The sequence below is a fragment of the Tachyglossus aculeatus genome, chromosome 23, assembly GCF_015852505.1.
Source record: "Tachyglossus aculeatus isolate mTacAcu1 chromosome 23, mTacAcu1.pri, whole genome shotgun sequence".
Classification (NCBI taxonomy): domain Eukaryota; kingdom Metazoa; phylum Chordata; class Mammalia; order Monotremata; family Tachyglossidae; genus Tachyglossus; species Tachyglossus aculeatus.
In genome coordinates this window covers 6292785-6304678 of record NC_052088.1, presented here as the reverse complement: position 1 = coordinate 6304678, position 11894 = coordinate 6292785, and the positions used below count along the sequence as shown (strand labels likewise).

The 11894-nt window shown below is 44.1% G+C and overlaps 1 protein-coding gene across 1 annotated transcript in view; it reads right to left on the bottom strand.

The window, feature by feature from the left end:
* Nucleotides 1-366: 366 nt before the first annotated feature.
* RAD51B (RAD51 paralog B) overlaps nucleotides 367-11894 on the bottom strand; it is a 43646-nt gene continuing 32118 nt past the window's right edge. Inside the window, exons 5-7 of the mRNA XM_038765437.1 lie at nucleotides 3826-3945; nucleotides 1525-1708; nucleotides 367-582 (exon numbers count right to left, since the gene is read on the bottom strand). Coding sequence (XP_038621365.1) covers nucleotides 367-582; nucleotides 1525-1708; nucleotides 3826-3945 — 520 coding nt within the window. The remainder of the gene's footprint in view (nucleotides 583-1524; nucleotides 1709-3825; nucleotides 3946-11894) is intronic.

Genomic DNA, 11894 nt, shown 5'->3' with positions numbered 1-11894 from the left:
TATCAACAACTTAGACTCTATCCCAACCAACCTATCATAATGGGAAACCACGGTGGAGTCTGAAGCCACCAATCATCGTGGCTCAGTGGAAAGAGCACGGGCTTGGGAGACAGAGTCATGGGTTCTAATCCCGGCTCCGCCACTTGTCAGCTGTGGGACTTTGGGCAAATCACTGAACATCTCTGGGCCTCAATTACCTTGTCTGTAAAATAGGGATTAAGACTGTGAGCCCACGTGGGGCAACCTGATCACTTTGTACCCCCCCCAGTGCTTAGAACAGTGCTTCGCACATAGTAAGTGCTTAACAAATGCCATCATCATTATTATTATTATTATGTATACCTGAATACTCGTTTGTCCAGACCTTCAAAATGAACAACCAGTTATTTGCAAAGATTGGGTGAAGAAGTCATGACCTAGGAAGCGAACGATTTCTGCTAATGATTGGCTGTAATCCTGAATGCTGGTACAGAATTTCAGTCTAAACAACCAGTTATTTGCAAAGATTGGGTACTCCTGGCATAGAAGCCACGACCTGGAAACAAACTGTGAAACTAAGTCACCCGCTTCTCTCAGCTTGGACTTGGATAGTTATTCAAACATGAAAAAAGTGTGGCAAGAACCCCTAATAAAAAGGAAGGCCGGTAGAGGAACACGAGAGATAGTTCTCTTCCCCACAAGGAAAATCCAAGCTTAGACCACAATTGAATTTGCTCTGGGATTAGAGAACTCTTCTACTTCAGGGGGGTTTTTTGAGTCGGTTTTTTTTTCTTCTTTTTACGGAAAGGAAGCAGACTTCTCTCAGAGGCTCTACCCAAAAGCAAATAGGTGCCTTTCCATCCATGAAATCCCAAAACTAAGATTACCTTTTGAACACGCATCCCACGTTACCTAGCTGTCAGCTTTCCATCCACGATTTCCAGCACTGAGAAACATTTCAGGATTCATCCCTGAGGCTTTTGTTATTAACAACTTAGGCTCTATCCCATCCAACCTATCATAATGGGAAACCGCAGTGGAGTCTGAAGCGAACCAAGTTCTGCTAATGATTGGATGTATACCTGAATACTTGTTTGTCAGAACTTCTGTCTAAACAATCAGTTATTTGCAAAGTTTGGGCATTCCCGGCATAGAAATCACCACGTAGGAGACACTCTGTGAAACGAAGTTGCCCATTTGCCTCAGCTCAATCCTGAAGAGTCAGTCAAAAATGAAAAAAGTGTGACAACAACCCCATATAAAAAAGAGGGCGGAGAGGAGAACAAGAGAGATGGTTGGGCCTTATTAAAGTATTTTCGATATCTGACATTGGCTCAATGATGAAGAAAACGCAAAAACATTTTGACAGGACCAACTTAACTAGCCAAGGAGGATAGTGTTTTTCGTTATTTGCTAATGGCAACGGGGGTGTGCAGCCTGAAAGAGAGTCATCTGGTTTTCATTTTCCAGCTTCTCTGATTTTACGACTTGATACTATAGGTCAAGGAACTTTATTTAAACAAAAAAAAAAAAAAGAAAACTTACTGGTATTGAAAATTCCTCGGCCAAATACTTCAATAATGATGCTTCTCTCGCCAAAAAGTTACTCCTCTCTCTCAGATTCCCTCGAAGCTGTGTATCAAACTCCTTTCTGACCACAGAAGCAATGGAATCGATAATCACAAGTTTAACTCTCTTTGAGATGATTTCTTCTTCCAAAGACTCAATCCTTCCAAAAGAAAACAAAACCCAGAAAACAATATACTAGAACTGAATGAACTCAATGTCATGCAAGGCCAACACAAAGCTTAAAAATCATTTTTTTCTGTTAATGTCCTTCCCTAGGTTACTAAATAATGCTTGCAGGAATTCTAAAAAAAACCAAAACACCCAGCAACCTCACTTTTCATCGTTTCTGCTGTTTGCTTACTTTGTGCACTTCACTCAACTGGAACAGTGACACTAGACTACTCAGTTTCCAGTCAGTTTCATTTCTTGGCTCTCCTACATTCCTGCCCAAGGCAACAATGTTTAGGTTGCTAACACTACAGGAAAAGATTTAATTAAATCCACCCCAAAACTTTTCATTCATTTAAACTGTTTTTTAATTACCATGCCAGCATTTCCCCTGACATAAGAAAAGCAGAAAGATCCTCTTCGGAGAGGATCACTGAATGAATGCCTAGCATGTCTAGAGTGGCAATTGGGAAAAAATCAGGAGAATGTGAACGGTTCACATTTTCTACTTTCTAGCTGGGGGTTGCAAACCTCGCTTGAATTCGTGTCAGTACCGGTGATTTTTGTCCAACTGACCCCGTTATTATGGTGACAATAATAATAATGATAATAGTGGTACTTGTTAAGCACTTACTGTGTGCCAGGCACTGGGGTGGATACAAGCAAATCAGGTTGGACACAGTCCCCTGTCCCATATGGGCTCACAGTCTCATTCCCCATTTACAAATGAGGTAACTGAGGCACAGAGAAGTGAAGTGACTTGCCCAAGGTCACAAAGGGGACAAGTGGTGGAGCCGGGATTAGAACCCGCAACCTTCTGACTCCGAGGCCCGTGCTCTATCCACTACGCATGCTGCCTCTCAAGTTCCAAGTTTACTTGGCGTATGAGAAGTTGGGCTCGTGGGGTTGAAACCACAGGTCTTTCAGTCAATCGACTGTATTCATTTGGCGCTTACTGTGTACAGAGTGCTGTAGTAAGCGCTTGGGAGAGTCCTAGGCCTCCTGTTGACCTAGAAGTTGACCCAGTTGGCAGCAACAGTCTAGAAGTACTATGAGTTCTGGGACTGCCCCAGGCTGGAGCCCAGTGGGAAGGAAAGAAATGGCAGATCCTCTCTATAAAGTTGACGTTGAAGCTCCTGGGACCGTTTTGGAGGAATACGTTTTCACCGACATTTGTTGCGTCCGTACTTCCTTCTCCTTACCAATGTAACTTGGGCACTGAGCGTAAGACTTGTGCCATTCAGCATCGTGATTAAAACGGACATACTCTCATTGAAAAGTCGCCTACACAATCCAAAGGAGCCCAAGTTCTCTTCCTGGTCTTAAGCCGCTGAAGGGACTATTTCAACATTTTTATGTCTGTCTCCCTCTTAGCATGGACAAGGTACTTGAACTTCCCAGACACTCAGTACGTTGCGCTGCATCCCGGCCGTGCTCAGTAAATACAGTGCTTCGCACATAGTAAGCGCTTAACAAATACCATCATCATCACTGTTACCAATGCTATGGGTACCTCAACTGCCACCCCTACAAAACTCATACTTGTCACTTATCAGTGGTTTTAAAAAGTTCGGAGATTCTTGCATTTAAGAAGTGCTGCAGAAATGCTAAACTGGCCTTTAGACTGAAATAATAATAATAATAATGGAATTTGTTAACTGCTTATTATATGCCAAGCACTGTTCTAAGTGCTGGGGTAGATACAACGTAATCAGGTTGTCCCACGTGGTGCTCAAAGTCTTCATCCCCATTTTACAGATGAGGTAACTGAGGCACAGAGAAGTCAAGAGACTTGCAAAAGTCACACAGCTGATCAGTGGGGTAGTCAGGATTAAAACCTATGACCTCTGATTCCCGGGCTCTTTCCACTAAGCCACGACTGTAGAATGTAAGCTCATCGTGGGCAGCGAATATGTCTGTTTATTACTGTATCGTACTCTCCCAAGTGCTTAGTACAGCGCTCTGCATAGAGTAAACCCTCAATAAATATGAATGACTGACTAATTTTGTGTTAGAAATGTGTGGAACAAAAATAAATGAGTATCCGAATATGGTTTAAATCATCTTTCCAAAAGAAGCCCCTTGCTTTTGGCTACAGTTGCTGCGTACCTTTTGAGCACTTCGTCACAGGTGAGCTCCCGAAAGAGGTGGATTTTACTGCTCATGGAAAGCAGTTTTTCTTCAGTGTTGAAATATCTGGGGAAACGGGATTCTGCAATCTCAACCAGCCTGTGGAAAATAAAATGGAACAGGTCAAAAGGATCAGGAATTGGGTCGGCTAAGATTCCTGAACCTCGTATTTAATAATAATGGCATTTGTTAAGCGTTTACTATGTGCAAAGCACTGTTCTATGCGCAGGGGAGGTTACAAGGTGATTAGGTTGTCCCACGGGAGGTTCACGGTCTTAATCCCCATTTTACAGATGAGGGAACTGAGGCCCAGAGAAGTGAAGTGACTTGCCCAAGGTCACACAGCAGAGAAATGGCAGAGCTGGGAATAGAACCCATGACCTCTAATTCCCAAGCCCGTGCTCTTTTCATGGAGCCATGCCGTATCTGCTTTATGAGCTTCTGTTGTACCTTCCCAAGGGCCTGCATTGCACCTAGTGGGTGCTCAATAAATACTATTACTACTATTGCTAATAATAATAATCATGGCGTTTGTTAAGTTCTATCATCATCATCATCAATCGCATTTATTGAGCGCTTACTATGTGCAGAGCACTGTACTAAGCGCTTGGGAAGTACAAATTGGCAACATATAGAGACAGTCCCTACCCAACAGTGGGCTCACAGTCTAAAAGGGGGAGACAGAGAACAAAACCAAACATACTAACAAAATAAAATAAATAGAATAGATATGTACAAGTAAAATAAATAAATAGAGTAATAAATATGTACAAACATATATACATATATACAGATTATATTCTATATATATTCTATATATATATATATTCTATCTATATATATATTCTATGTGCCAAGCACTGTTCTAAGCACTGGGGTAGATACAAGCTAATCAGGTGGGGCACAGTACCTGTCCTACATGGGGCTCACAGTCTTATTCCCCATTTTATACGAGAGGTAACTGAGGCACAGAGAAGTTAAGTGACTTGTCCAAGGTCACACAGCAGACGTGGTGGAGCCAGGGTTAGAACCCATGACCTCTGACTCCCAAGCCTGTGCTCTTTCCACTGAACCACGCTGCTTCTCTCATGTGAAAGTCCCTCCTCTGGAACAGAAATCTTCCTGTCTTTCTCTTTAACTAGCTATGGAAACACATTTCCAGAACCACATTTACCCACGTTATATGATTCCACTAGAAGGAACATTATTATTTATGAATGATAAGCAGTTGCTGGGTCAATAGCACAAGCAGCTTGAGAAAATACGAAGAAAATCAATTTAATGCCCTAGGAAATAGGAAATATAGCTGAGAAAACCTGGAGGTTAGAATGGAAAACTACTCAAAGGCACCAGGAAAAAATGAGGCGGAAGAGTTTATGACAAGAAAGGTCATTAGCTCGCACAGTAACTGGGAAAATAATCTCAGGCCTACAGAACAGCATCGAAAAATACTCACTCATTTATTCATTCAGTCATATTTTTTGAGCGTTAACTGTGTGCAAAGCACCGTACTAATCGCTTGGGAGAGTGCAACGTAACAATGAACGGACACATTCCCTACCCACAATGAGCTGAGAGCAGAGAGGGATTAAGGAATCACTCCAGCGTGCTTGTGCAGAGCAAAGGGAGTGAGGGGAGAAGGAAATTAGGTAAGTGATGAAGGCAAGAAGAAGTGAGGGGAACGGGAAGCAGAGGCCAAAGGGAGGATGCCAAAGGTGAAGGGAAGAGGAAATTTCATGAGGGAGGAAGGCAAGAGTCCACTGGTGAGCTGGGAAAACAGAACCGCTGAAAGCAGAAAGATCGTGACAATACTCTCTCCGCTTCAAAGCCTTATTGAAGGCACATCTCCTCCAGGTGGTCTTCCCTTACTAAGCCCTCTTTTCCTCTTCTCCCACTCCCTTCTGCATCCTCCTGATTTGCTCCCTTTTACTCATCCTCCCTTCCAGCTCCACAGCACTTATGTAAATATCTGTAATTTATTTATTTCTATTAATGTCTATCTCCCCCTCTAGACCGTAGGGTCGTTGTGGGCAGGGAATGTGTCTGTTTATTGTTATATTGTAGTCTCCCAAGCTCTTACTACAGTGCTCTGCACACAGTAAGCGCCCAATAAATGCGACTGGCTGACTGATTGAACCTGGGACCTCCTAAATCTTCCACGGGGCAAGTACTGCATAACAGAAACTGCCAAGCAACATGGGGGACTGGCATAATAATAATAATGGTATTTGTAAAGCACTTAGTATGTGCCAAGCACTGTTCTAAGAGCTGGGGGAGATACAAGGTAGTCAGATTGTTCCACATCGGGCTCACAGTCTTAATCCCCATTTTACAGATGAGGTAACTGAGGCACAGAGAAGTGACTTAACCAAAGTCACACAGCTGTTAAGTGGCGGAGCCGGGATCAGAACCCACGACCTCTGACTCCCAAGACCGGGTTCTTTCCACTAAGCCACAGTGCACCAGAACAGAACTGAAATCCCCCAAGTTTTTGGCATTAGCCGCTTAACAGCTGATAGGCAGTAATGAGTTTCTGTCCCTACCACCTGGGGCTGGATTTCAACTGGTGACTTAAGTGGCCAAAGGGTCTGGATCTTATTACTGATCCATTAGTCTCCTTTGCAAAGAATGGTGGTTAAAGGAAGGGCATGTCCTAACTTTGTTCACCGCTACCATGCTAAACAACTGCATCCAATGGGTTATTCACACTCAAAATTGCCAGCGTTATTTTCTGTGCCCTAATCCCCCGACTGTTTTTGGTTTGGAAAGACAAGCCGGTAAAATAAAGTTTTGAAACAAACACACAAACAAAAATCGGACCTTCGAAATGCCTCATGACAATCACAATGATTTCTTGTGACAATCTGCATTACAGCGATCTTTTCTGGTAGGACAAAGGACAGAAGGTTGTCCTCTGCTCAAATAGCTCCGCTTAGAGGAAGACTTCTAGACTGTGAGCCTGCTGTTGGGTAGGGACCGTCTCTATCTGTTGCCAACTTGGACTTCCCAAGCGCTTAGTACAGTGCTCTGCACACAGTAAGCGCTCAATAAATAGGAATGAATGAATGAAATAGCATTGTTGAATATAGAATATGAAAACAGTGACATCTAGTGGAAAATTCTTCTTAAAACGACTATGTCTTTCCAAGGATAGAAATTAAGCTCACTCCACACTCAGAATAATTAGTAGCAATAATAATAATGGTATTTGTTAAGCGCTTACTAAGCGTCAAGCACCGTTCTAAGCGCTAGGATAGGATTCATCAGGCCAAATATAGTCCCTTTCCCGGTAGAGAGAGGGAACAGGTATTGAACCCCCATTTTACAGTTGAGGAAACGAGGCCCAGAGAGGCGAAGTGACTTTCCCATGGTCACACAGCAGATGAGACGCAAAACTGAGATTAGAACCGGTCCTCTGGCTCCCAGGCCCGGGCTTTTTTCCACCAGGCCACGCTGCTTCCCATGGAGTTTCGGATTTTGTTTGTTTTTTTTAACCTCCTCGTCACTGTCCGTAAAGCCAAGACAGTGTCCGACGGAATGAGTTACTTCTTTTTAGGTGTTTTGGATTTTTTACTTAGGTCTTAGTTCTCTTGTCAAAACCAAGACACTCAAAGGAACCGTCCCTCTTCTTGAGTCCCAGGACATTAGCTAGGACACTGGCTAGCAAAAAGCCTGATACAAAGGTGCCCTCTCCTTAGGGGCAGAGGCTGGCTCTCAGACTTGCCCACCTCACGTTCCTGGCAAGACCTGAGAATTTCTATGAGGGCTTAGAAGTTCCAGAATAAACGTTTTCTGGCCTGTTAGCTCTCTGAGCCTGTCCCCTCCCGGCTTTATCCTTCCTACCGGATGACCGCCGAGATAATAATAATAATAATAGTATTTGCTAAGCGCTATGTGCCAGGCACGGCACCCAGATCCTCTGACTCCCAGGATTATATTCTTTCTACTAGGTCATGCTCCTTAGCTTGTTGTGGGCAGGGGATGTGTCTGTTTATTTTTGTATTGTACTCTCCCCAGAGCTTAGTACAGTGCTCTGCACACAGTAAGCGCTCCATAAATACGACTGACTGACTTTGCACTTCCTTCCTTCAAATCCCAAACATTATGATGTCCAGATTCTGCACTGCCACTACTCTCTTTGGTTGAGAAAGAGGGCAGTTATCAAATTTGATGAGTTTGAGGGGGTTATTGCTTTTGGGATCTTGAATAAAGCCATAACTGCTTGTCTACTGTGTGACCTTGGGCAAGTCACTTAACTTCTCTGCGCCTCAGTTCTCTCATCTGCAAAATGAGGATTAAGGCTGTGAGCCCCATGTGGGACATGGACTGTATCCAACCTGATTACTTTGTATTTCCCCCTGCACTTAGAACAGGGCCTGGCACATAGTGAGTGCTTATCAAATACCATTAAAAAATTCCTATTTGCACATGGGTTTGTATTTGATCTGCAACATCACAAGGGAAGATGGAAAAAATGCTCATCCCTCGTACTGAATCAGTTTCCAGTATTTCGTTTTGAAAAATGGCACTCTGGTGACCAAATTTATGGCCCTTTACTCCTGAGCTACTTATTAAACTTCCTCTTCCTCAGAAAAAAAAAATACAACTATCCAAGATCGGAGGTAACTAAAAATTCCCTAAATCAAAAATTTAGAAATTATAATCTGGCAATCCTACCTACGCAGCTTCCTACTCAGCTAGAGCTTGTGGCATTTCTTTAATGTGGTAACTGGTTTCATGAAGTTCCAAAAATAGGTAAATTATTTTCAGAAACTCGGTTCACTCAAAGGCCACCGGTTCACTGAAAGAACAGTTTCCAATAAAATGGGAAATGAAAAGACCATCGGGTCACTAGAGAGTAGAGCAATCATATGACCATTTCTAGGGAGAAGCTTCCTACTTTTAAAATGTCTATGCATCCACCTCAAAACATTTCTTTGGAGAAAAGGGTGTGTTCCATAATTGAATAATCATATTAATAATAATGGTATTTGTTAAGCACTTACTCTGTGCCAGGCACTGTACTAGGAGGTTGGGGGAATACAACAAATCAGGTTGGACACAGTCCCTGTCCCGTATCGGGCTCACAGTCTTAATCCCCATTTTACAGATGAGGTAATTGAGGCCCAGAGAAGTGAAGTGACTTGCCCAAAGTCACCCAGCAGACCAGTGGCAGAGCCAGAACTAGAACCCATGACCTTCTGACTCCAAGGCCTGGGCTCTATGAACTAGCTCACGCTACTTTAAGGGACTAGGGGGGATTCTGATTTGAGAATATGTTGGGTAAGACCACCTGACCTGTCCCATTTTCTTGGTAGAAAGAGAATCACTTTGAAAAACTGTAAAATCTCTTCTCTTTTTACTCAAACAATCAATCAATCAGTAACATTTACTGAGTGTCTACTTTGGGCAGAGACTAGTGAACTGTCTCTCTGTGGTGCCAAAACAAGGCAGAAAAAGAATTATGCTGAGAAAATAATCACTAGGTCATGAAACTGTCCAGATAAGGAGTAAAAACTGCAGTGCTAAGAGAGACTAGACTCCCAGAAATTGTCTCTTCAGCATGGCCTAGAGGAAAAAATAAATGACAATCAATCATATTTATTGAACGCTTACTGTGTGCAGAGCACTGTACTAAGTGCTTGACAATAAACATGAAAAGTGCAGCAGGATTTCAGACCCTCACAGCTCAGACCAACAATGCCAGAAGTCACAACTGCATTTTAATTAATTAGTTGGGGCATTTATTAAGCATTTACTATGTACCAGGCACTGTCCTAGGCCCTGGGGTGAACATAAGCAATTTGGGTTGGACCCAGTCCCTGTCCCACATGGGGCTCACAGCCTGAGTCCCCATTTTACAGATGAGGGAACTGAGCCCCAGGGAAGTGACTTGCCCAAGGTCACCCAGCAGACCAGTGGCAGAACCGGGATTAGAACCCAGGACCTTCTAACTCCCAAGCCCATATCATGGGACTGGGGCGGTGTTCTTCCTGCACGGCTGGTCCGGGGGTGGGGAGGGGTGATTCAGGAATAAGGGGAGCACTGGACAAACTCACCACAGCTGTACTAACTTCTGATTGACTGAAATGGGAAATTTCTGCGCAAGAGCTGGAAGTGAAGTTGAGAAACTGCGCGACCTAGTAGATGGAGCCTGGACCTGGATGTCAGAAGGACTTGGGTTCTAAGCCAGGCTCTGTCACTTTTCTGCTGGGTGACCTTGGATAAGTCACTTCACTTCTCTGGGCCTCAGTTACCTCCTCTGGAAAATAGGGGTTCAGACTGTGAGCCCCATGTGGGACAGGGACTGGATCCAACCTGACAACCTTCTATCTACCCCGGCGCTTAATACAGCTCCTGGCAGATAATAAGCGCTTTACAAATACCATAAAAAGAAGTGATGTGCGAACATAAAGGAGAGTTATTGGGTCACATGGGGCTGGCAAACAACAGTAACGGTCTAGTTTTGCCGAGTGAATAGGACAAACCGCATCTCGTGAGCACAGAGACTCTTTCTCCTTACAAACAAAGGGAAAAAATTCTGAATGCTTCCATGCCCTAACTGTGGCTTCTTCTTAATTTTATCATGGTGTGGCAGAAGGACCTCAGAGAAGGTGGGCTAGATATCAAGTGCTGAGCCACGTGTGTAGGGGATGCAGAAAGGATTAACTGCCACCACATTAATCCAGGCACTCATCCTATCCCGCCGTGATTACTGCCTCAGCCTCCCTTGCTGATCTCCCTGCCTCCTGTCTCTTCCCACTCCGGTCTACACTTCCCTTTCTACAAAACCATTCAGTCCAAGGTGCCCCACTCCTCAAGAACTTCCAGTGGTTGCCCATCCGCCTTCTCATTCAACAGAAACTCCTCACCACAGGCTTTAAAGAACTCAATCACTTTGCCCCAACTATCCTTACCTCATTGCTTTCCTACTACAAACCAACTTCGCCCCTCCGATGCCAACCTAATTTATCACAGTCTCATCTATCTCGCCACCGAACTCTCGCCCACATCCTGCCTCTGGCCTGGAACGCCCTCCCTCTTCATATAATAATAATAATGGCATTTATTAAGCGCTTACTATGTGCAAAGCACTGTTCTAAGCACTGGGGAGGTTACAATTAGATCAGGTTGTCCCACAGGGGGCTCACAGTCTTAATCCCCATTTTCCAGGTGAGGGAACTGAGGCACAGAGAAGTTAAGTGAGTTGCCCAAACTCACACAACTGACAAGTGGTGGAACAGACCATCATTCCCCCCACCTTCAAAGCATTATGGAAGGCACATCTCCTCCAAGAGGCCTTCCTTGACTAAGCCCTGATTTCCTCTTTTCCCTCTCCCTTCTACATCACCCATGCACTTGGCTCCACACCCTTTATTCACCCCTCCTTCAGCCCCACAGCACTTAAGTACATATCTATGATTTATTTATATCAACGTCTTTCCCCCACCACTAGACTGTAAACTGACTATGGGCAGGAACGTGTATACCTATCATTGTACTGTTCTCTTCCAAGCGCTTAGTACGGAGCTCTGCACACAGGAAGCGTTCACTAAATGTGACAATCATTTGAAAGGGAGTAGAGGAGATGACAGTTTAGTCGGGGAAGGCCTTCTAGAGGAGGAGAAGTGCTTTTAATAAAGCTATGAAGGTGAGGAAAGTGGGGGATTTGAAGGAAATGTGAGTTCCAGGGGAGGGAATGTGAGTGAGGGGTGAGTGGAATGATAGATGAGATGGAAGTACAGTGAGTAGGTTGGCACTGGAGGAACGAAACATGTAGGCTGGGTTGTATGAGTGAGGTAAGAAAGGAGGAGGAAAGCTAATTGACCACTTTAAAGATGATGGGGAGGAGTTTCTGTTTGATGCGGAGGAAGATGGGCAACAACTGGAGGTTCCTGAGGAGTGGGGAGATGTGAACTGAATGGTTCTTTAGAAATATGATCCAGGGAGCAGAGTGAAGGTTGGACCCAAGTGGGGAGAGGCAGGAGGCAGAATGATCACCAAAGAAGTTGATGCAGTAATCAAGGTGGGATATAAGTGTTTGGATC